The sequence below is a fragment of the Fistularia commersonii genome, chromosome 5, assembly GCF_037954325.1.
Source record: "Fistularia commersonii isolate RoL2024-O1a breed Wild chromosome 5, RoL_Fcom_v1.0, whole genome shotgun sequence".
In the NCBI taxonomy this organism is placed as follows: domain Eukaryota; kingdom Metazoa; phylum Chordata; class Actinopteri; order Syngnathiformes; family Fistulariidae; genus Fistularia; species Fistularia commersonii.
The window spans coordinates 15,467,205-15,493,595 of record NC_141288.1 but is presented as its reverse complement, the minus strand read 5'-3'; the positions used below and the strand labels follow the sequence as shown (position 1 = coordinate 15,493,595).

Here is a 26,391-nt window from a genome sequence, read left to right as displayed (position 1 = left end):
GTGAGTGCTCGCGGATAGTCATCTTTAAGCAGGCACTTCCTGTGGCCATTGTTGTTTTAATGTATTTTTAATTTCCCATGAAGTGACTGGAGTCCACAGTGACCAGCGCTCCGTAATTGGCTGCCTGTGTGAACATCAGTCAGCCTAACAAGAGCAAAGGAGCTGCTACTGCAGGACACACACACACATATGCGCGCACGCGCCCTCCACACACACAGTCTCATTTTGTTTTGTTTTTTTTCTCTGTTCCGCTTTCCTTTAAGAAACTTAGACTGCTATTTGTTTATATTTAGTATGGGGAAACTAATACAGCATTTTTTTTCAAGCCCCAAACTGACTCACAATAGTCAAAAAAAAAAAAAAGAAAAAAAAAATCTACAAAAATGAGGCAAGTCCTTCTAACATTGCAACTGGACTTTTTTTTCCCTCACATGAGAGCCAAACCCAATATCCAAACACTTACAGACACAAAGGAAGTCTCATTAACCAAGCTGGTGCTGCCTTTTCCTCTGGAGGGATCAGAGAATAAGTGTTTACCTGTTAGACTGGCTGAATGGGAATAGTGTGTGAATACAACCGGTACAATTAGCAACACGCTGCACATTAGCACAGCTGTTAGCCATGGTTTGCTTGCTGCTGTGGTTAATTAATGCACCGGCACAACGCCACAGCGACTTTATTCATTACGCAAAAAAGCAGCAAACAGCAACAGCGGTGATTCTTGGTTTGATTTAAAGCATCTGCATTATATCTGGGGTTTTTGATTGTGCCAGAGGTGTTTGTTTAAGCCTCGCTGCAGCGTACGGCTCTGCTCGGCAGAGGTGTTGCTGTGAGATTTCAGGGCCGTTAAGAAAGTGAGACAACGGGGAAATGATGCTCTGAATCACATTGCACGGTACCTGAAGTTTAACAGACTGCAGTTGGATACTGAATATTTAGAAAAAAAGACAGTGAATTTCCATTTGTTTTAAATAAATACAGCTGTAAACGGTTGACAGAACTGAGCATGCACACAAACACACACAGACACAAACTCAGGAAAGCACACAGCAAAACACCTTATTCATATGAACTTTGTTGTATAGGATTTATTTACATTTTCTATTTACAATTTTTTGATTCAAAATCTTCTGTACACATTTTTAAAATTCAAGAACCACTATTCATGTCACCCAAACACTGTAGTATTAGGTTTTTCAAGATCTCTAGAGCCATAAGAAATGGAAAGGATTTGATTTTGTTTGGTTTTCATAAATGTATGTTTCATGTCTGGAGAGGAAGAAAAAAATATATAAAAAAAAAAAAAAATCAAAGCAGCTGAAGATGTTACTTGACTCTAAAAAGCCTTAAAGGATATTTGAAGCTGTTCCAGACTGTGCATGGACAAATAGAAATCAGGTCGCTGGCAGACTTCATCGCCATGGTGACTTGTGCACACCGCGAGAGAGACAGGCTAATAGGACACTGGTAGCAACATGTTTTTGTATTCGTGTCTCAATGTATCAAATTGGCTCATAGCATAAAAGTCTGACCAGGCAGCAGTCGGCCTTTCAAGCCATTTAAGACATTTACGGTTACTTTTTGTCACCGTGTCAATTTGCCGTGGTATGAACTGTTTCCAACTGGAATCAGCGCATCAAACTCTCATTATCCATGTGTGCAGTAAGGCAAAATGATTTGTTGCAAAGAGAAGCTTTGGATGATGATAATAAAAATAATTGACTCTTCACAACCCCCCCCCACCACCACCACCACCTCCTTCAGTTGCTGTTGCTACGCCTGTCGGGCCATCTATGCTCGGAAGGCACAAATGCAGTTTATAACCGTGTGGTTTCCATACGACCGCCGTAATGATCATTTCCGAGATGCACATTGAAAATCACTTGAATGAAAATGACAAAAAAAAGGGGTTGGGGTGGGAGAAAGGCTACGGGGTGGAAAAAGAATCAAAAGTTAACTGAAGTGCAGCTGAAATAAATTCAATGAATTAAAGATGACAGATGGAAAATTGCATTATTTCTGGCCCTCAATTGAGATGTGAAAAAAGGGTGGCGAATGAACACACTAGACATGTGTGCACCAACCAATGAACACCTTTCATATCTTTTTTTAGTCCAAGAACGAAACAGAAGTGATAATCTGACAAGAGAAGGTCGAAAACTCTACACTGCATTTTCGTGGCATCATCTATAGTTACGCCTTGTCATTTTCTAACACGGAGTTGATGGAAACTCCTTCAAGAATCAGCGGCATCTGATAAGTAAAATTCACATTATCGTGGTGGATGGAAAACACACAACTTTGTCGATAATCCAAGCATCAGTGGTGATGCGTTTAGATGGAAGCCGAATTAAGGATAAAATAGCGCAATGCTGAAATATTAATTTTGGAAAAAAAAAAACAAGACCAAAAGCTCTATTGTAGCCAGAAGGCTAAAGATAAAGCTCTATCTCCAAGGCAAAAAGTCAGTATCCTTTCCGATGCTGGTCTGTTGGTGGTGTCTCTGTTGTTTATGTGATGAAGAACAACCTTGCCTGTTTGTAAATGGTATGTAACTATCACAGCATGAACCACACAAGTGGATATGGATGGAGATACCAATATATTTGGCAAATTTAATGCTTTCTGGGGATACAGAAGTCTCTCACACCCCACATAGTGGGAACATATGAAAGTGATGTCACCAGACAAGTTAATTCTACAAATTTCTTCTAGTTATTGTTGTGCTCCTTGACTGTAGAATAACTGCTATCTTACTTTATATGCTGATTTGGACAAGATTATAGATATAAATTATTATTTTATTATTACAATTATTACAACACAGTGATTTTAGTTTAGCCGCTCTACATTTCAAGGCTAAAAAAGGCTCTTTAAATTATGAATATTGGTCTGACTACAACCCCACACATATTACTCTGACATGTTTTACAAGTCTGCCATGCCAAGTTATGGTTCCTAACTATGATTTCAAGATCAATATATGAGGGAGTGGTTGGTAGAAAAGGTCAATCTTCACAATAATTTATGTTGTATAAATGCCCAGGATAAAATGAAGCAGTTCATGATAGTGGTTGACGGACCAGAAAACCAGAAAAGAATGAATTTCCTTTTTTTTTCTTTTGTTTTTTTTCTCTTTTCTTACACAGCAAAAACTAGAAATATACTACTGCCTGCAGAGAGGTTTAAATCTTTTTAAGTCATTTCAGGTCATTTCAGGTCAGGCCAAGATTTCTTCTCACGTTTCCAGCATCAGGCACACCTTAATGATACCTGGTATGTAAACCGCATTAAAAAATAAACACAAAAGAGAATGTCAAATATTTAAAATGTAGATTGAGAGAATATATCTCATACAACAACACAAAGGAGGACACGAAGAGCCATGGGTTTTCAAATTACGAGCAGTTTTTTCCATGACAGAGGGAACTGGAGATGAGACTTTTGTGAAACTGGTAAGATTGAGTAAAAAAAAAAAAAAAAATCCAGACATGTGATCAAAGACTGACAGCTCTAACGGAAAAAAAATAAATAGATAATAAAACTGGAAAATTGTGCTGAAACTCGCAAAGAAACTCTTCCCTCGGTCTCTCCTTGGTGTGTGTGCGCACACACACACACACACACACATCATCCTTTTGGGCTTTGGTAACAGTAATGAATGGTGGCGGAGATACACAGGAGGCTTGGAAACTTTAACCGCTTTGTGTTTTGTTATGAGTGTCTGATTGAAAACCCTCTCCCGAAACAACAGAGATGCCGCGCTAATGACGTTCGGGCAGAAATCCGATGTCCTATATGAACAGAGCACTGTTAGGATAAAAGCATAGAAAGATAAACAGCTTTTTTTTGATTAAGACGGCTGTAGTTCGGTGTATGAATCTGGAAGTTTTATATTAAAATGTGCAGGAAATAAATCTTTTATTAACCCTGTTGCATTTATGACATCTTGAACTTCAGGTTAATTTAAACAGCACTGAACTTCTTTCAGTCTGTTATGAACAGTTGTTTATCAAAATATCCGCGTTTAGGCTGGTACATGGTGGGGTCTTTGCCATGAAATGTCAGAAAGAAATCGTCCCTGCATTCCAGAAAAAAGGTCTACAGTTGGGAACAAACTATTCAAAGGAGAACAGAAATGGACAGCAGTTACTCTCAGACCGGGTGGGTCGGTTATATGAGTATAACAGCTGTATTTAGGATACAATTCTTTGTCTGAAGATTTCTTTGTCCTTTGTTTTTTTAAGAAAATTATGCTTGGGAAATTAAAAGGTGAACAGTGAGAAGAAGTTCTTTGTATGTCAAAACTTTCACTTAATATGTATTTCGTGTTTGCAAGAAAGATAACTGATTATTTTTACTTCTTAATTAGGATAATGCATTGTGATAATCAATGCATTCGTTATTTCAATACTACTTGGTGAAACTATTGTTCCATGAATCCTCATAAAATGGTGAAAATGTAATTTGTCAGTTCAAACAGCAGCTGAAACTGTACTCAAATTTCAGAAATGAATCCCAGTATCTCTCAAACAGAATTTTTCAGGGCGACCAGGGTGAGGAGGCAACATAAAAAAGGTTTTTAACTTTATTATTAAATGCAACAAACTAATTTATAATATCTTAATATGCTTTTCTCTTCTCTGAAAATAACACACTACTGGTGACCAAGAGTTATCAAGGCAAATTTCCACCTAAAACTTTTTTCCTCTGTGAACGTTTAAACCAGCGGTCACCGGGGGAACAGGCCTTTGTATTTATCAGCAAGGTGACTTCCTTGTGTCTTTTGCTTTCTATGTGACATTTCCACAATGGTGCGTTTTGGTCTAACTAATTGGATTGCCATTTTTGTACTACTTGTCTGTTCTGAGGTAGTCTCAGTTTTAGGGAGGGGCTGATAAATGCAAGGGTATTTAATATTGGGATCAAGTATTTTTCTTACCCCTTATGGCTTAAGAATCTCTATTTGTACATTGAACCTTCATGACCTGTAGCTTCTTACCACTGCCTGTCTCATTGTACCGCTCACGAACATTGATACTGGAGTGTAGGGATGCATGTGGGAGGGAAATGCACTCCGTGTTTGTGTGTGTATGTGTATGTGTGTGTGTGTGTTTGTGTTTGTGTGTATGGTTTCTTATAGGAGGGGAATCCGATCCTCACTGCTTGGCCATCTCTCTCTGTCGAACTCCTTGGGTATTAGTTTTTCATGAGGGAGAACAATCCGTGTCCCTCTCTGGCAAAAGGCAGGAGGATAAAAAAAATACAACAACCCAAAAACGCAAAACATTGGAGCAGAGGGAAACAACAGCCAAGGTCACGTTGCTTCAAGATGTGTTGTGGCAAGCAGAGGACTCAGATGTGTGAACCATAAAAGCTTGCTTCCCTTTTGCCATATTTCTGTTTCGTACAAAACTGGCAGAGGTGGTGTTTTTTTTTTTCAACCGTAAGGGGACAAACGAAACATATTGCCAAGATGCTGGAAATAATAATGAGAAAGAAAGACCGTTTTTTTTTTTCCAGTGCTAGAAAGCCTCAGGTGGATTCGAGGGAGCCCCTCTCGTTCATGCACCTGGCCCGAGATTTTTTATTTCTGACCAGGCGGAGCATCGACGAGAAGTTGTCGTCTTCTCCGATGAAGGAGGGTACTGAGGTCTGCCCTGGACCGCAACATTTCAGAGCTGATCAGAGACAAAAAGAAAAAAAACAAACAAAAAAAAGGCTCCACACCAACATGTTAAGACGGCTTCGCAGCACGTCCTCTCAGTCATTGGCTGATCTAAATCTCTTAGTAGCTGAAAGGCCCATTGGGCGATAGAGGAGGGGGATAAGGTAGAAGAGGCAGTCCTTCCATGGAGAAATAAGGCCCTCAATGTTCAGTAAGGGGGAGGTGGGTAAGGAAAAGGAGGAGAGCAGCTGCTGAGAGACACGCCTATCATCTCTTGTAGTGGTTTGGGGCGTCAGCGAAGGCAAACTTCAACCTATAGGCTTCGGCCAGCAGCACACTTACTTCCTCGTTGCCCCAGTGCATTGTGGGAAGGTTCTGTAGAAGAATCATCAGGCCCTTTCGACAGAAAAACAGAGGATATATTTAGAGAAAGGCAGGAATGAAGAGATGGTAGGACAGAAAGGCAAATAAACAACATAATTAGACAAAGAGTTCTCAAATCAGATGCAGATTTTTTCATTTGATCCGCTTCCCAATAATTGGTCATGACGGTGACAACATTCAGGTGAGCACCAACACAATTAGCTAAACAATTAATCAGTGTAAAGAGATTAATCTAGAGTAACAATTCATGTAGAGACATCAAATATACATCTTTGGTGGTTTAGCCATTGAGTTTATCTGCTGATTTCAATTCTTATAAATCTTTCACTATCCAGTTTTGATGGTTGGCCAGACAAAACAACATTTGCGGAAAGTGCCTTAGGCTATGAGAACCTGCAAAACGTTTCTTTGTCAAAGGCATAATTGTCCAAAAGATGAACTCATCACCAAAGATATAATCATCAAAAATAGAAAAAAAATCATAAATAAATATTCCTTTGAAAAATACAAAAATAGACAAGTGCTGAACAAAGTTTCATTTCAGTCCCGATTGCCCCAAGTACAAAGCCTGCATGTTTGACAATGTCACACAATATTTACAATCCATTCTCAGTAGAATGCTATCAAATAATCCTAACGGAGCAAAAGATACATTTACAAATACTGGGCGGGTAGTGAAGTACGAAACCTGCCTGAGGCTATTTTACTAAACCATTTTTTTTTCCCCACAGATTCTGCTCTCAGTATGTGAGAGATTAAAGCAGTGCATTTGCAATTTTAGTTCTGTTGACACACACACACACACACACACACACACACACGTCAGGAGAACAATGTAGTCTAGTAATACTTAACTGGAGTTGGCATTGATGATTCCAGTAACCTATTGTGGCTCCAGCATGTAAAGTCAAAGCCTAAGATGTCTTTGGAAAGAAAATCTACAGGTGGTTGAGTGGGTTTTTCCACTGCACCTGACATGATACACACTATACAGTATATAAATCTATGCCTATCAGACTTTATTTCCAGCTGCGTTGTGTATTTCCCTTCCAATTTTTGCTGTGACAGCTTTCCGAAATAAGAAATTATTGTATATTCATTTACCATGTACCTAAGAAAAAAAAAAAAAAAAAAAGGAATTTTCTCTTACGGTAAACACTGACACAAACAAAGAAAAATACAAAGAAAAAGTTAATGACTGATGCAGTGGATTGATAAGCAGCACTGGTGGGAGTATATATAATAGTCTATTGTCACATTTACAATGAGACAATTTTCAAAGGAAGAATGACCTCAATCATTTATTTAGCTTAGAAAGAAAAAGGAGAAACCCTCAATACTCTGTTTTTTTGTACTCGGGAGGAAAGCTATGAAAGATGGCGGTTTAAACCTAATTACATGCGATCGGACACTGACTACAACCAGGGCCAAACCTGTAATCAAATTTCCATATGAAAGTGGATTAAAAAAAAAAAAAATGTATAAAGTTAAAGTACATACTTGCAGGCTACTGATAGCCAAAAACATATGCCAAACTATTTAAACAAATCTGGAGTCTGCAATTTCACCCCAAGCTGTTGTTGTATTGTGACCTCTCTAAGTACACCCTTTGGGATAGAGAACACACAAGTGTAATTCTAGTGAAGCGAAGAGGCAGGGATGCACTCAAACTGCCTTGGCTTGTGTGTATGTGTGTGTGTGTGTGTGTGTGTGTGACACAGCAGTTGTTAACTCAGTCGTCGCGGAATTAATGACAGCGGTGAGAGAGAATAAGAAAAAGATAAAGAGGTGGGTGCAAGTTGAAAGGGCAAGACGGGAAAAAAAAATTAGGAAAAGAGAGAAATGCCAAGTGCAATTCGGTTGATCTTAAGCTTCTCCCCAGATTCTGTACATTATCGTGTAAGTAAGACAACAGCAACACACACCCTCACACACGCCTACAAAGGTTCAATCTCCCAGACTAATTCTCCCCTCTCAAAGGGGAATGAGACCGGTTGGCGGTGCAATGGTCTGATATGGTGCCGGTGTGTATGTGCATGCTATGGATCAGTACCCTGAGAGCTTTCATTATCTAGCCAGAAATCATTGCCATGACAACACGGTTTACAACCAATCATGGTGTTAATAATCACATCAGAGGACAAAGCATGTCAGGTCTCGATGTCTAACGAATCTGACTTATAGGCTGCTGCTGCTACTGTGAGGACAACGAGTAGTTTGTTTATACAAATGTATAGAGCAACTTGGTTGTTGAGCTCTGCATCATTTTCAACAGTCATCTATCTACAACCTATGGAGACGTATATGTATTTGCTTCTATATAGCACTCATCCATCTTCTTTTCTAGTTGTTAATGAGCAAGTAAGATAACCTGAATGACCTAAATAAAGCAGCAGAAGGGGGGGGAGGCATCTGTGTTCAAAGTGAGGGTGAAAAAAGTACAATAATTCTTGTACTAATCATGCTGAAAGCTGCCATTTGGAGTTTACGGGCAGAGCTCTGCTTCACCTCCGTCTTCCACATACTAAATGCTGAATGGACACAGATGAGTATTGCTTTTAGTTTGCATTCATTTTTTACATTTATTGCGTTCCCTAATTTGGATTTTGTTGACAGGTGTTCATAGACCTTAGGGCTTCGAAACATGCTAAAACTATGTTGGGAAAAACTTGTCCACATACAGAGCAAGCATTTTTTTTTTGTTGAAAAATGCTAACAAAGTAAGCCTCCAGTCTCACTGTGCATGAAAGAAGATTTTCAGTTCATGATCAGTTCTTTTTTCATCTAAAATACAAAAACATATCACCATCATCAATGCCATCGGCGTGTTAATGCTTTCGTAACAAACAACAACAACGACGAAACACAATAGTGGATCCTCCTCTGAGCCAAGAAAACTTAGACCTCGACTTTGAAAGGTTGACCTAATGATTTTCCCCTTGGTTCAGAATCACACACTTTTCTGAAGAATTTTCACTCTGAGGGATAGGCAGAGCGGAAGAAAGGGAGAAAGAGAGCCTGATCAGAATTCAGCTTGCCTCTCTCTCTCATCTGTATTCAATAGAGCATCACTATCAGCTCTCCCCTTTCATCACTCACCCGAGCGTACATCCTCACACATACATGAAATCCACGCATACACCAAATCACAGCAATCAGGCGGCCCTGGAGTCACTTTTCTGTGTCGTGTATTTATGCTTGCGAGACAAAAATATGACACGCTATTGCAGCTTTAAATGTTTGAACCGCTGACGTTCACCTGTCATGAGCGCAAATCAACTATAAGTAATAGCTGTGATAGAATAAAAAAAAGAAACAAATCAAACAGAAAAAAATATATTCACATTGTTTATGTCTCAATATGGTAATTCAAAGAGCAATTCAAGACATATTGATGTGACTGTGTGTACACTCAAGTATTCTGTGCTTCATCCCGAGGGTTCTGGTAACGTGGAGCCAGACAGTGTGTTCCATTCTTCGGAAATTCAGTTTTAACAAAAGCAAAGTATAGGGAAAGTGTTTCTTGTGATCGTATATCAATATGAACAGCTTGCATTGAGATCTTTCCAAAAAAAAATGCCCTTGTACTTTATTCTACAGCGACGGGATGGAAAAGTAGTGTGGGGGGGGGTTCAGTTCGCTGCCGTATCATAATAAATCAACAACAGGTGGTAATTGCTAAGCTACAGTAGACGGACCAACCACTGTCTAATCAAGTGCTGCTTTGAGTGTTATAACTGTTAGGAAAACACACCCAAACGTACACATACGCATGTGCGCTCAAGTACGCCAAGCTACAGAAACGCACACCCATAGTGACTGAGGAGGTTCATTAACGGCGTATTTCAGCCTGGTAACCATCTGCTGGCTATCGCTTCTGTTGCGCTAATGACTTTAATATGGTTTAATTGCATACATCTCACTGTCAGGGGAGAATGCGGCATTCACTCTATTCCACACAGGTGGCGATACTCCACACTGAGAGGCCATGAGAGTGCATGCATACAGGCACAACGGCGTCGAAAACAGAAAAGAAATGCAGGCATATCAGGTGTACGTGAGTGCGTGTTTGATGTGGTGTGTATTTGTTTCACTGGCAGGCATCGGCAGAAAAGATTACCTGGCGAAGAGGTGAAACGTGACGGAGAAGAACATCTGAGAAATGTTTATTTAACTTAGAAGGTGAGCATTTTTGCTTGTTTGAGCTCAGTTATCCATTCATCCAAGAATATAAATTGATCCATAGTTACAGTGTGCAACAAAAAAGGCAATTAGCCCCCCATCTCTTACACTTGGCAAGGCTTAAAGTGGTGAGTGCCAATTGATACTGAGGAGAAAGAAGTTTATCAATAGAGTCAATGATAAATTTCTTTTTTCAAACAGATAATGGAGAAACTTAATGGTTGTATAGTGAACCATGGCCACGGTTAAGTGAGACTAATTCGCTATGCCTGTGTGTGTGTGTGTGTGTGTGTGTGTGTGTGTGTGTGTGTGTGAGTGTGTGTGTGTCTAACACACAGTCTCAGCTTGTCTGAGTCACTGAGCAAAATTGCATAACTGTGATTTCCTTTCAAAGTTTTAGCCAGTCCCCTGTCAACCAGGAGAAGTTTCTTTTATTTCTTGAAAGTGGCAAGATATTACAACTGTTTCTGTCATTTTTTATAATTTAATTATAAAGTAGTATATCGAAGATCCGCAACAGCATTTGTGTTGGTATCAACTACTAAAATTTTTTCGTATTCATCCCTGCACTGTGCCTATGCAGGCAGGTCCGACTGAATAATAAACCCTGTAAATAACAGGAAAAAGCTTTGCATTGTCGCCCTCAGACTGCAAGCTTTTTGTGGCAAGAAAGTGTCAGCCAGGCATATAGATGAGCAGAAGTTGCAATTAAAGTAATATGGATGCAAGGAGAGAAAACTGCAGTGCCAGCTAGAAACTAGCAATTATACTTGAGCTGTGTTTTGTGCAAAGATTCCAAGTATCCAAATTATGTGTGTTAATATCATAGAAATATCGTAATATAACATCTTCTTCTTCTCCCTTCGGGAGTTGCTCCAGCAAATCAACCTTCCCCATCAAACCCTATTCTCTATATCCGCCTCTCTCACACCAACTACTTTCATATCCTCTTACACTATGTCCATAAATCACCTATAGAAATATCATAATATAACATGATAGTTTTTAAGAAATTACTTAAGCTTACACACAGAAATCAGCTGATCAGAGGGATCTCCCTGGCATGTATTACTTCGATGATTACAGTGCCAAAGAATTCAAATTTTTTTGGTCTTGAACAACTAATCTGACTGATCAAATGTCAGAATTGTCTTTAATGCACTTTCTCTGGTTCAGCGCTATCTAATCCTGATCAGATCCCACAGAACCTTTATTCAAATCAGGCCTAATGGTCTCAACCATCAACCAGCAGGACACAGATGCCAAGCAAGTGTAATGATACCAAGTGAGGGAACTACAAGTACTGTAAGTCTCGCAGGGGTGCCTTGCTTGTATTCAATTAGCATCAGCTACATCGAGCAGGAAAAAGCCCAAGAGAGAAACTGAAGGGGTGAAAAGATGACAGGTATGTTGCCCCAAAAGCACGCAAACATACATGTACATGCTTGAAAACAGCCCCCATGAACAGAAGCCTCTGTTGCATTATTCTACCTCTGACTCACTGTAACAAGTATATGAAAACATATATGCATCTACGGAAATGTACCCAACCCACCCATGCACCCACATACACAGTCCCTTACCTGCGTGCACCAATACACAAGGTAGCTGGTGGTGGTAATGGTGTTTTGCAGAACACTAAGGTGTAATGGGCATACACACTGCTTTGTCAGGGCCATTAGCTTGCTGTAGTTCATATAATTACACAAAATGGGCACTCTGGCAAACAGTGGGTGCTGAAGTAGGAGTGGGGTGCTGTAGCATGTGGAAGAAAGCGCTAATACAGGATGGCACAGCCAAGTTGCCGTGTGAAAAATAGGGCCGTAAAAACCTGGCAGATTAAAATGTAGCAGGATGCAAACGGGAACTGTTTCTCTGTGATGGGGGTCATTCTGGACAGATAAACATGTTAAGCGGATCATTAGTAGCAGCTTTTTTCCGCAGCTTTTTCAATCACTTATTTATTGCAGGTAATTAAAATGTTGTAAATAGTTAATTCTTTTATGCAATGCTTATAGAATAAATGGTAGTCCTGGCAGAGGCCTCATTGGGAAGATATAACACTGGTTGGAATTCATAGCAAAGTTGAAGATATAGAACCAAAATAGTAACCTTTGTAGCATCTTTGCAATTGTAATTTTGATTTTCTATAAAAGTGAAATTGGTTTACCCATTGGTTAACACATGAGCTTTAGAAACAAGGATATATAAAATCAATTCAGCCATACAGTGACCTCATACACATTTAGCACATATTTTTTCTATTGTGGAAATCAAACTGATTCATGAAATCCTGCTATGTCCTTCGAAAAAAAAAGAGGCCCATAGAGACATGTGGGATGTGGGTAGGACTTCAAATTTAAATACCGTGGGAGTGAGAACAAGATTATAGCATATGAGATTGAACAACAGGTTGGATGAAAGCTTTTGATACAGATGAAACCTCTGACGTGGGCGTTTTTGTTGAGGTTATTGTTTGGATGCTCCAATATGTGCTGACACCTTATAAAAATATATATTTCACTGGGTTGAATTAAAAGAAAACATGGCATTAATATTCTATTATGCAACAGGAACCCTGAATATTTTTGTAGTCATCAATTAACCCAAACATCCACATCGGCTGCCAATCTCTACTAATCAATTACATGATCATCCTCATATACTTGGAGAATATATCAAGAGGTGACCCAAGAATCTAAACAGTCAGTCATGTTTTGCCCCTGTGTTTTAGCATCTAAATAGTTCCCTCTGTAAAGAGTTTTTTTCAGCTTTCAGAACATAAAACTTATATGCAGCCTAAGGGCGGCTCGGGCCATTGCCTACCTAAGCCAGCCTCAGGGAGGCATGGACCAGTGTCTCCCTGAGCCGGTTCTAAGCCCGGAGAAATGCAGAGGGCTGCGTCAGGAAGGTTGTCCGGTGTAAATTTTTGAAAAAAACAAACATGCGAATCGAAGCTAATAACCACATACCGGATTGATTGAGGCCCGGGTTAACAACGACCGCCACTGGCACCGATGACGGTCAAAGAAGGAGGGTAGGGAGAAGTCAGAGGCAGAGCAGAGGACAAAGTGGTGGAAGCTGAAAAGGGAGGCGTGTTGTATGGCTTTCAGGGAGGACTTCAGAAAGGCTCTGGATAGTCAGGGAGAGCTTCCAAATGATTGGACAACTACAGCTAATGTTATCAGGGGGACAGGTAGGACAGTACTTGATGTATCATCTGGAATGGAAGTAGATAAGGAGACTTGGTGGTGGAATGAGGAAGTGCAGGAGTATGTACAGAGAAAGCGGTTAGCAAAGTAGTGGGACACTGAGGGGACTGAAGAGAACAGACAAGAGAAGATAAAGCGTAAGGTAAAAATAGAGGTAGCAAAGGCAAAACAAAGGGCATACGATGACTTGTATGCTCGGTTGGAGAGTAAGAAGGGAGAGAATGATCCACACAGGTTGGTGAAACAGAGGGAAATGTATTGACAGATGCTACAAGATGGATGGGAGGATGGAAAGGGTACGTTGAAGAGCTGATGAATGAGGAAAATTAAAGAGGCAAGGGTAGAAGAGGTGACTATTGTAGACCACAAAGTAGCAGAGATTAGTAAAAGTGAAGGCATTGAAGAGGATGTAGACTGAAAAGGCAGTCGTAGAGATGTGCTGCATTGTGTTTTTGTTGACCTAGAAAAAGCATTTGACAGGGTGCCAAGAGAGGAACTATGGTGCTGTATGAGGAAGTCTGGAGTGGCAGAGAAGTATGTTAGACTGGTGCTGGACATGTATGCTAGCTGTGAGACAGTGGTGAGGTGTGCTGTAGGGGTAGCAAAGAAGTTCAAGTTGGAGATGAAACTCCATCAGGGATCAGTTCTGAGCCCCTTCTTGTTTGCAGTGGTGATAAACAGGCTGACAGATAGACAGGAGTGTCCATGGACCATGATGTTTGCAGATGACATTGTGAGAGCAGGGAACAGGTTGAGGAAAATCTAGAGGGGTGGAAGTATGCACTGGAAAGGAGAGAAATGAAGGATAGTCGTAGAAAGACAGAGTATGTGTGTGAATGAGAGGAACCCGGGTGGAACGGTGAGGCTACAGGGAGTGGAGATTAAGACATTGGAGGATTTCAGGTACTTGGGGTCAACAGTCCAGAGCCACGAAGAGTGTGGAAAAGAGGTGAAAAGACAGGTTCAAGCAGGTTAGAATGGGTGGGGAAGTGTCAGGGGTACTATGCAATAGAAGACTATCAGCCAGAATGAAAGGAAAGGTGTACAAGACAGTGGTGAGACCAGTGATGCTGTAAAGCCTAGAAACAATTACAATGATGAAAAGACAGGAGGCAGAGCTATAGGCCGCAGAGATGAAGAGGAAGATGAAGATGAAGATAAGGTTCTCTTTGGGAGTGACCAGGATGGATAGGATGAGTCGATCAGAGGAACAGCACAGGTTAGATGTTTTTGAAAGGTCAGAGAAGCCTGACTGAGATGGTTGGGTCATGTACAGAGGAGGGATTGTGAATATATTGGTAGGCAGATGCTGGAATTGGAGCTGCCAGGCAGGAGGTCATGAGGAAGACCAAAGAGAAGATTTATGGACGTAGTGAGAGGATATGAAGGTAGTTGGTGTGAGAGGAGGATACAGAGAATAAGGTTAGATGGAGAAGGTTGATTCGCTCTGATGACCCCTGAAGGGAAAAGCCAAAGGAATTACACTCCAAAGGAAGAACGTAATAACTTCAAGTGAATGGGATGCATCCTCTATAACCACCAGAAGTCCGGCAACACCTGATTTTCAAACACTTCAGCCATCAAATTTTTCAGAGATGCGTGAGTCATCCTATTTCAATGAATTTATGATGTAGTTTTCCTCCAGTAGAACCCTGTTGACTGCTGCCCTGCGAAATGGCCGACATGAAGTGATTAATTGGCCCTTTACCGTACAGAATGTCTATGAACTCTGCCATGCTAAATCCTGTAAAGTAAATTCAGGGCCTTTAACAGTTTAACTCCAGCTGTCACCCACTACCAAGCTCAGAAAGGTTAATACTACCCTAATCAAGAGTTCATGATCCCTGAAAAAAGCACAGCAGTAGAAACGCTGCAGTTGTTCTTTGATCACTAACAACTGCATTTAAAATAAACACAAGATTTAATATGTCTGGATTCAAGTGCCTAACTTTTTCTCCAAATCTCTTTTCTTCTCCTTTTCTTAAAACGCTGCTCCTCCTCAAGCTGCTGCAGTCCATTTATCCCTTACAAATGGGTCGATACCACTGTTTATTTGGCATTTTTGTGTCTTAACTGAAGTGAGCACGGGGCATGCAGTAGGCTTATCTGCTAACTGAGACGTGCTTGTTATTCTGTCTTCTTAGGACACGAAAAGCCATAAAAAACCCCTTCCTATCTTTATTATCCTCTCTTGTGGATAAACCTCAGCCAATGGTAATGTCTGGGATGACACTCAAACAGCAAGTCAATCATTACGTGTTTTTGGCAAAATCATTTAAACAGACTGCTCAGCGTACTGACAATGCGAATCTTCAACTCCCATTCAACATTGTTGCTGCACGAAAAAAACAAAAAAACAACTTAGAGGGTTATATGTCTGTTCCATGACTGATTACTTCTGACTTTCCCGCGATGGTCATCAAAACTGCACACCACAATCAGTCAGAGAGGAGTGCTGAATAAGCCTTGCAGTGAACTTCAGCTGTCAGACATGGAGACCATGTAGATGGAAGGCACGCAATGAAAAAAGAATGTTGCACAATAAAAGGCAGGATTGGTGGATGGGTCAACAGGATGATTATAAAAAGTTTACTGAGAGGCGGCCCTGGTTCGCTTTCAACACAATTGACCGAACCAGCATCCATCATAAAATTTAAAGCCACCGCAATGGTCTGCTCAATGCAGGCCAAGTTTGGGGGGAAGGCTCTTGGAAAGAAAATTAGGTGGCACTGTCAAGAAAGATGATCAAAAAGTATTAAATTAATCAAAGAAGGGATGAGATTTTAGAACTAGAACTTTAGAACTCTAGAACTTGCAAGTGAGTGGGGAACCATTTTAGCTCACCTCCTACAAACAGGTAAAAAAAAATGAAACATAAAAAGCACACATAAAATGAAGGAGCTTATCAGAGTCGATACACAGCAACAAATATATGATGGTGAGCAGCATACAGTGTTGTTGAATATGGTTTTCCAACATTCGATGAACTTGAATATAATTTTCGGGGTGCTTTCTCTCGGAAAATTAGCAGTTTATGAAAACTATCAGCACCGTTTGATATGTATAGATATAGGCAGAGAAAAAAACACAATAGTCCATTTTGAGGTCGGCGTGGTTTAGGTGAGAAGAGTTCCTTGTTTATTTCCTGAGTTCTTCCTAATCTATCAAAAGTGTTGACGAATCTGACAATGAAACTAAATGTTGCTGGCCACTTCTCATTGTGTATAAAGGTTGAGAATAGTTTCCCATTATTATTAATTAATAGTAAAGTTATAAAAAAAATAAACAATAAATACAATTAAAATATTTAATATCAAAGTAAAATAAAATATAATAAAATAAAACAAAATGAGATACAATAAAGTTTAAATTAACTTTGAGTTTCAAAAACAGCTACTTTCAAATCAATGCTGAAATTCTCAGAACCTGCAGAAGGGACAAACGCTGTACTTCCAAAGACACACTGTATCCTTATATGGCGTTTACATGGTGGTGGTATAAAGCATGGTTCCCATACGAGCACCAAAAGCTCTGAATAAAATTCATCATTTCGTTTGTGACAAGGGATTCCAGGTTCAAATTATATACGATAAGTAGGGTTTTGTAAAATGAAGTTAGTGGTTTGGGAACAGGAGATTTGATCTCTGATGTGTATATGCCCTGACCACCGCTGGACAAAAGACAAAATAAAAGAAGTGGAACTTAGAACTTAAATGTCTCAATACGCCTCAATATGCCGCTGTCACCGTAGGGCTGACGGCGGCAAAAACGCATCTTAGCCGACAGACATTACATCACAAGTTGGCTTTGATATTACACAGCATCTTTTTCAGGTAATGTTTTCGCTCAAGAGTGCACTGACTGTAGTAATTTTGTTCCATGTCAATCATTCTGAGACATAGACTAGGAGTAAAACAAAAAAAAAAAAAAAAAAAATACAGGTTAAAAAGAAATCACTTTTAGTCAGAAATATAGCACAGCTAGAACTGAAACCTCTATACATAATTTTTATGTAAGTTTCATCAACGGTCCCCTTTCGGGAACAGATTATAAAGGTGTGTTAAAATGTAGAGCAGAGAGGTGGTCACCATAACAGACTGAGTGACTTTTAGAGGTTTGGAGTAGATGTGCATCCAAATACATGATAGTAAATAGAGTTTTTTCTTTAAGTACTTGTTTTTCTAATACTGTTAATGATGGGCTGTCTTGTTAAAAGTGCTTTGAGCATCTGAGCTGACAGAAAAAAAAAACATCTAGATGACCAGATGTCCTGAATAAATCATGAGAATTCTTCTCATCAAGCATTTGTTCTGGCATCCTGACACAAATACATTTTGTTCAGATCGCTAAACAGAATGAAAATTTCCAGTTCACTCAAAGTAAAGTTTTCAGAGGAGATCTTTAGGGAATACCCCGCCCCAAGTAAAATGACTTTATCAGACATTTGAGTGGATTTAGAGGTCAGTGTTTTGTAAAGCTAGTGAGCACATGAATTTGTCTGTGTCTAATACAGGGTATATCATTTCTGAAAACAAAAGAAATAAATAGTTGAGATCCTGAATGGCTTCTCTAGCAGTGCTACAACAGATAAGACAATACTGGGTTTAATTAGACACACATTACAGAGTCTCTGTCTGGATGTTACTTTTGACTTCTGCAACAGTGTCTTCACACTACTGCTGCTATACTACAACGAGTGCCTCTAGGTTGCCTGGAGCTATAACAGTAAAGGGCATGAGCCTCCAACAGTTTCAACCAGGTTGGGGTTTAAGATCCAGGAAAATAAGACACCAAGGCCCACCAAGTCAGGGCCTGGGCATTAGGATGTTGATCCTTCTCTAAAAAGTGCATGTTGGAAAACAGTATGGATCTCTGGCCAATGCCTTATATAACCTCATGCTATGAAGGCTGAACTACCAAAAACCCCTACTTAGATGAACTGCTTTATAACAGTCTCATTAGGACTCCTGTTCACTTTTTTTGGGGATATGTGTTTCTTTTCATTCATGGTGACTGTAATGCCCCATTTTTGTTTAATTATCTCTCTTATTTGAAAAGTCTCAGAGGTAACATCTTGTTTTACTTCCCATTGTTTACTTTCTACCAGTGACTAAAGAATTCTCCCCTATTCTGCCCCCTCCATTTCCAAAGACCTCTACTCGTTTCTTGCTGTGTGCCAAAAGTTCATTCGGTGACTTCCTGGAGTTCATTCTGTGCTTGTCAGATCTTTTGTACAGTTAAACCTGGTAATGTGATGAATTTGAACTCAACTGCATGGCCCTAGCCTGTTTGTTGAGAATGTTAAATTTAAAGCAAACAAATATTCTTCAGTTCCTTTTATTTCTTTTTTTTTTCTAGAAGCCCCCGCAATCCATTCACTGTAACACCAATGCTCAATGTCTTCGGCATACAAAGTAACAAATTACAGGGTGATGGGAAACATTTGAATAAAAAAATAGGGGCAAAAAACTTTTTGCAACGGCATTTCAAATTTTTATAAGGCAAAAGAATTATTCTAAACAAAGCTGTGTTCCCAGTCACTGTGATTGAAATAGTGCTGACATTTTCAGAACACTGCGGTTCCTTCAGAGTGCCCTCTTTTTCTTTATTGCCAAGGTAGCGTAACCCAAAGCTTCCTCCACATAACTGATCTGAGGACGGAAGTTGACATTTGTAAAAGGTCCCCAGTATTTCATACACCATTAATTAAAGCAAAAACAAATTCTTATCTTAAGTCTTTGACTATTGCAGCTCACATTTCCCTCACTGCAGAGCTTGCACATGTCTTGGGGAAAACTAATATTGTAGCTGTGGCTCCGTATACACTGAACTAATGGCTTTCTATTTCAATAAACACCTTCTTTCAAATTAACAATCGCATTTCTGCCAATTTGAATGGGATCCCATGGAAACAGTATTTGGTGGCTATGATCAACACAGTAAACAGTGGCTATGAAATGATTGAAACTTATGCGCAGGTTTTTGGATATCAAAGAACAAAAGCTTTTACAATGATTAAACTTAGAGGTGCTTGACCACTTACATCAAACATATTATACAATGTATGGTCAAAGATCCCGGAAAGGGATATATTGAATTGAAACAAGTGTGGGTCTTGTATCACAATGACTAATTACTAAGAAACACTTTTTTGAATTGCATAAATGACTCACATTCAAAGACAATTAGCAATAATAAAAAATGACTTGGCTTTACAGGTGATAATAATAATAGATTTTATTTGAAGGCACTTACTCCACACTCAAGGACATCATGGAACAAATGTTTTCTACACTATTTTAGAATGCATCGAGTAAATGTTTGTTTTTAAGACCAAATGATAAAAAATGGTAGTGTTGAAGATGATAAGTACCGCAAAATAAATGTGTACTTAATAACCTTGCACATGAATTAGAAACTAAGCTTTAATATTGATGCTTTGCTACATTCTGACTATTCATACGTGAAAGTAGTTGACTTGTATGAAAACAGACAAAATGTACAAATAATATTGATACTTGGAAGTGTAAAGTATCAATGTGACATGTTCAGAGGGAAGTATAAATTATGAATATAATTTCAGATTTTTTTTTTGGGAGGGGGGGTTACCGAGAATAACCTACATAACTAAATGTTTGTTCACATTTTTTGAAATATATTTAACTAATGTAACCATAACATAATATTAAAATTTGAAAAGTTTGAAAAGTTTGGCAGTATTCTTGTGAGTACATTTTTCTTAATACTTTGACAACTTGGGTCCATAACTTATTGCAAACATATTTGCAGAAGACGTCACTGACCTGCTGATGTTTACCCCAAATACAAAATAAAAAAAATTCAAGTAGGGATTGAATTTCATGTGGGGATGTGTCAGTGGCAGCGCACAAAATTAGCTTTAGATTACTGTAGAACCCCTGGGATTGAGGTATTGCTCCCCGTCTGTTTATCTGAGCATTTCTGAGCATGGGGTTGAGTTTCTGAATTGTAATTGGGTAATATCAAGTGAGAAACTGCAGGCATAAACAACAGTTGGTTCAACTTTGGGATATAATGAACTTGAAGGGGAGCTGAGCCATTCAAACTGATGAATAGCTTTCTCCAGAGAGAGACAAAATCAAAGTCATCCTGATATGATGAGCTGTGACCATGTGTAATTTTGAGAAGAGAAGGTCAATTGAGTTTAGGAATCTAAATTTGATGAATTAACAAATAAATAAGAAAACAAAATGAACACAGTATAATAGTAGGTTTTTTTTTCTCATATCACTCACTGATTTTGCGGACTAAATGTCAAAGAAATGCCAATGTGTCAGATTTACTTACAAATAATGACAATAATGTCATCTCTATGTTAGGCAAGTAAAAAAAAAAAACAACTCCTTTATTAATGTATTTTGTTTCTTTCTGAAGAAATAAAATTATGCTGTAGTAGGGCTGGCAACCTAACGGAGCCTGGACACCACTGCCCAATGATCCCTATGACTGATAAGTGAAAGGCTGGGTTGAACTGACAGCTAATGGTGAAATGTAAGTAATTAAAAATACAATGACATTGAATTCATGACATCTAAGACCACGTGGCCTTTCCTCAGCAATGACCGAACAATGATATGACACAATTTGAAAGATAAAATCATACAAAATGCTCCTTTTTGGCATATCATCTTTAGGGATGACTTGCAAATTGTCGCCGTTGCAGAGCAGGAAGACGGAAATTGATTTCTTGTTTTTGACGAGAAATAACAGGTTGTTGTTTGTGCTGGCATCCAAAAAGACAGAATCCTTATTTACCTGAATTTATTGATGCTAGGAAGTAGTTGTTGTTAGAGTCAAAATATAACTAAAAATATGTCAATTTGCAGCAGCCAAACCTTGAAGTGGTATTTCAAATACACACTGGTCCATTTTCAAACTTTTGAGAGGAAGCACAACTTCACATTAAAGTGACAACTCCTAAGAGCAGTTGGCTTTCTTGATGCACGAGAAACAGTTCTGCAGTGGCACTGTTTGTGTATCTGGAAATACTGCCACTCCTACAAACGGTTACGCAAACAATATGCAGAAAACCACACCACTCAGCTACTACTGTATGTGTTTGAATGTGTTTGACAGGTGATCCAAATACATGTGAATAAAATGATAACATGTATGAACGTATGGGACAGAGGCAGTTGATGTCCATGCCGAGGTGACAGTGTGTAGGATTGTGCGGCTTTGAATGACAGAGAAAATGCATGACATGCATACAGTATATGTGTGTGTGTGTTCTACTTATCCATGCAGTCCAGGTCTGCAGTTAGCAGTGGTGTGCTAGCTGAGGTGGAACGGTGGCAGGCAGATTGCTCTGGGAGAGGCATGCTCCTCCTGCTTTTCATTTAGCAGCTTAACCACTCCGTTCCGACAAACAGGAGAGGAGATTCACAGTTACTCTCCATACTGTTTGATAAGAATTCACGAATTATCCTTTTAAATTACTTTCTTCATCCATTTTAATTAAAATTATTAAACTGAATCAATCATTCACTTTCCTTCTTGGGAAGCCGAGCAACATTGCCAGCAGTTTATCATATACTTCTGCTCCTTGTGTTTTACATCAAACATCAAAGAAAATTACCTGGCGGTTTTACACAGTGAGCGACTGCAGTGCAGCAAACATATTAGCCGAGGTGGGATATATTTGAATCTGCGAGAGGAACTTCCCAAGATTCCTCTTGACTACGTGTTTGGTTGATTGTCATGTAACATTCTGAAATGGCATTTCTGGCTGTCATTTTTTTTTATAATTCACTTTGCATGAACTATTTATTGGAGATTAACAAAGGGGGGTTATTTTGATTGGGTTTGTGATTTCAGAATTTGACCAAGTGGAGCAAAGGCAGAGTTACAATCAGAGGCATAATTAAAATGGGGTCAGGAGCTCTTGATTTTTGTAAATAAATATATCCAGTAAATCATTCCTCAAAATGATTTATAAATGTAACAAAATACATAAATAAATACAAGCCAGTCCTTACTTTCTTATTAAGTATTTCAAGAAAAAATGACAAAATAATAAATCTTTGTGGTCTTACAAAACAGTGTTGTTTGCGGAATTAAATATAATGTTAAACAAAATATTTAGGATTGATTATCAATGGAGCAAAAAGTTATGAAAAAAAAAAAAAAATCATAATACAAAGGGAGATTATATTCAAACTGCACTTTTGTGTTTCAAAGTTAATTTTAACAAGGTGCACCTGAATGCACTGCAATGTCCTTGGTTCTCACAGCTTATGGTCGGTTGAGCTTTGGATGCATAATCAATCTTTACGTGTATACCCTTAAAGTGGTGATACAGTGATTTTGCCTTTCAAGTGTAAATTAAATTAGGTGTCTGCTGGGTAAAAGCTCAGGGTTGTGAGTAGCACGGCAACAATTAGTCGACATGTGGTTACATTAGCATTTATTTGGCTGGGGAGAGGGTGTGAGAATACCCCCAAACAGAGAACTTTAGCTAGAAAGCTAAGGACAGAACACCTTTGAGCACCAACTTGTGAAACCTTTAAAACCAATGTGCCTGTTAGGTGTACAAAAACACATAATGCACACATCTACACGTGACGATGCATGGTAGTTATTGTGTTACCTAACCAAATCGGTGCAATCCCATATAGCACATTGAAATTAACTTCCAAAAATGCAAAATCTCTTGGGGCTAGATGGGAATTGTGATCAGACCCTGTCTGTGAGTGGTTCCATCATATGCACCACTTTAAGCCATGGCATCAGTCGTGAAAAGAGGGGGGGGACACAAGATGAGAGGGATGCAGGTGTGGTTCGGGAGCTAAAGAAGAGCTACAATTATCTACACATACTACTGAAAGACTGGGGGGGGGGAACAGGATTACAAACAAAGTACACAAAAAAAAAAAATCCAAATTAATGATACAAAAACCTGAACAACAGACGACGGAGACAGCATAGCCTAATATGAGCACCAGTAGCTATGAGAGAAAGAGCTGAAGAGAAATACAGAGAGAAAAAGAAGACGGAGGCTGCGCGGATTGCAGGATAAAGCATGAGGAGATAAGAGCTGTTCAAGAGGGCCTTAAGAACCTGGCAGGCCCTCGTTTGAACTCAGAGACTCTGTGGATCAGGGGCACAATCTCTAGGAATTAAACGCCTAAAGCCGAAAAGAGAGAGAATCTTAAGTTTTTTTTTTCTTTCCTCGGCGACACTAATCTGTGTCAAATATACTTTGTAATTTTTCTGTGTTTAGTGGGCCTATTTGAGGAAATTAGCAACTTTCACTGAAAGCTGCGCCAACTGAATGTGCATTTGAGTCATTTTAAGGTCGAACTTTCAGCTGGTTTGATGTCCCCACAGTTCTGTGTTTTGTTTTTAAACTTTGAAAAAAAAGCCAACCTATATATGTCTGTATAAATAAATGATATATATATATATATATGTATATATATATATATATATATATATGTGTGTGTGTATGTGTGTGTGTGTGTTTTTGCATGTATTTATTTTTATGTATATACCATATATTTCCAGACTATTGAGCATATATATCATATATATACATATACAAACACACACATACATACATACATATTTACATATGTATGTATATTGACTGGTACCGATACGTATCAGTATGTATCTTCCTCTCTTCTTTTACCTGCAGTTTGGAAAATTAAATTCCTCCTCCGTTAGCTGCCACCTTACTGTGGTGGAGGGGTTTGCCTGTCCCACTGATCCTGGAAGCTATGTTGGCGGGCGCTGCCCCTGGAAGGATTACCCTAGACGGTCCCAGGTGAGGTACCACACAAAGTGTAGATCACAAGACCTCCCATGAGGAACACAATCATCATAAAGGTGTCCATATGTGCACTTGGTACCAACACACCTTAGGCCACAGTTCTATGATCGACCTTGTGGTTATATTGTCGGGTTTGCGGCCTCATGTCCTGGACACTCGGTTGACGAGAGGGGCGGAGCAGGCAATTGATCACCACCTGGTGGTGAGCCGGCTCCGATGGTGGGGGAGGATGCCGATCAGACCTGATCGTAACGTAGTGTGAGGGTCTGCTGGGGACGTCTCTCAGAGATCCCTGTCAGAAGGAGTTTCAACTCCCACCTCCGGCAGAACTACAACCACGGCCCGAGGAAGGCGGGGGACATTGAGTCCGAATGTGCCATGTTCCGTGCTTCAATTGTCGAGGCGGCAGACTGGAGCTGTGGCCGTAAGGGGCGGCAACCCTCGAACCCGCTGGTGGACCACAGCAGTGAGGGAAAACCGTCAAACTGAAAAGGAGTCCTATCGGGCCTTTCTGGCCTGTGGGGCTCCAGAGGCAGCTGTCAGGTACCGGCAGGCCAAGCGGCATGCGGCTTCGGTGTTTGCCAAGGCAAAAACTCAGGCGTGGGAGGAGTTTGGGGAGACCATGGAGAACGACTTCCGGTGGGCATCAAGGAGATTCTGGTCCACCATCCGGCGGCTCAGGAGGGGGAAGCAGTGCTCCGTAACAATGGGAACAGTGGGAGCGGGGCGCTGCTGACCTCAACTGGAGACGTTGTGGATCGGTGGCAGGAATACTTCCAAGACCTCCTCAACCCCGTCGAAATGAGGAGTGTTTGTATAAAATAGCTACCATCCCTACATGTTTAATCATATATTTTCATTCAACCCCTTGAATTAAACCTCAAAGACTTCAATTCCGTTGTAGTTGTTTCATTTCAAATCCAATGTGGTGGCATGCAGAGCCCAAAATCACTGTCCAAATATTTCTGGGCCTAACTGTACGTGTATATGTATATGTATCATCACTTCTGGCGCTGTCTTGGGCGGCTGCCTGCCAGAGTTTCTCTTCACCTTAGTGTCTCTTTTTCCTAAATTCTCTACTTCTATTTTTCTATTACTTCTTCTTGCTTTAGTAACTATTAAGTTAATTGAATTTACCAAAACAAGATATGTTGTTTTTTAGTTAAGACAATTCATATTTCATTATATTTCTTATTCTTCCTCCTTTCTACTATTATCTATTACTGTTATGTTTTTTTACGTGAAACTCTGGCACAACAATTTCCTTCGGGATTAATAAAGTTGTTCTCATCTCATCTCATCTTATCTTATATATAGACATGCGACCGATTAGCTCCAATCCAAATCTTGACATTGTGTTGCAAAGCACCAACAATCTCCATTTTATGTTTAAAGTCACTACCTAAAATTAGAGTGTGGCAGAACTTTATCAATGAGGGTCAGCCCATTTTTCCCTTTTAAAAACATTTTTCAGCTGCAGACTATTATTCTCCAGCACAAACATTAATCTGGCCGCGCTGACTCCAGCGCCTGCTCGCTGTCTGCCTTTCTTGTGCCGTTGAAGTGGTGGAAGAAAACTGCGATCGTTTCTCTTTAACGGGATACAGAAGTCGGCAGACTTTGAGTACAGGAACGGCAATAAAGCTTTTTCTGCACGTCGGCTCCTTCTGCTACAGAAATACAACTATGGCTGTTGAAAATCTTTCAACAACCATAGTTCAGTCATGAGGGGCAATCCAAGAAACTCTTATTGCAGCTTGAAGTTGATTTGAAAGGAAAAGGTTGAGGAGGAGGTGAACGTCTGACATGATGAGTAAGTAGAAGTCTTTTAGTCATGTGTTGCTCAAGGCGTAATCCAGATAAAGAACCGGCCTTCATCCAAGTTTAAAGTTCTATGGATCCTCTTTATTTTTACAAATCAAAATAGATATTCGAGTAATATAATATTAGATTTACCAGCCTTTTTTTTCCCATTTTGTCTCATATCGCTTATACTTTGTCATCTACCTTTTTTTGCCCATATGATATGTAAAAGGAATTATAAATAATACATGAATATAAAAAATATAATTACTATGAGTGTGATATCATAATCTATACTGGTGCATGTGGCTCCTGAGAGAACCCTCTTA

The 26,391-nt window shown here is 39.5% G+C and overlaps 1 protein-coding gene across 2 annotated transcripts in view; it reads right to left on the bottom strand.

Moving 5' to 3' along the window:
• Positions 1-1,073: 1,073 nt before the first annotated feature.
• tbc1d22a (TBC1 domain family, member 22a) overlaps positions 1,074-26,391 on the bottom strand; it is a 124,715-nt gene continuing 99,397 nt past the window's right edge. For both annotated transcript variants that reach the window (XM_086146997.1, XM_086146994.1), the window contains one exon: positions 1,074-6,064. In XM_086146997.1, the coding sequence (XP_086003123.1) occupies positions 5,936-6,064 (129 nt within the window). In that variant the 3' untranslated portion in view covers positions 1,074-5,935. The remainder of the gene's footprint in view (positions 6,065-26,391) is intronic.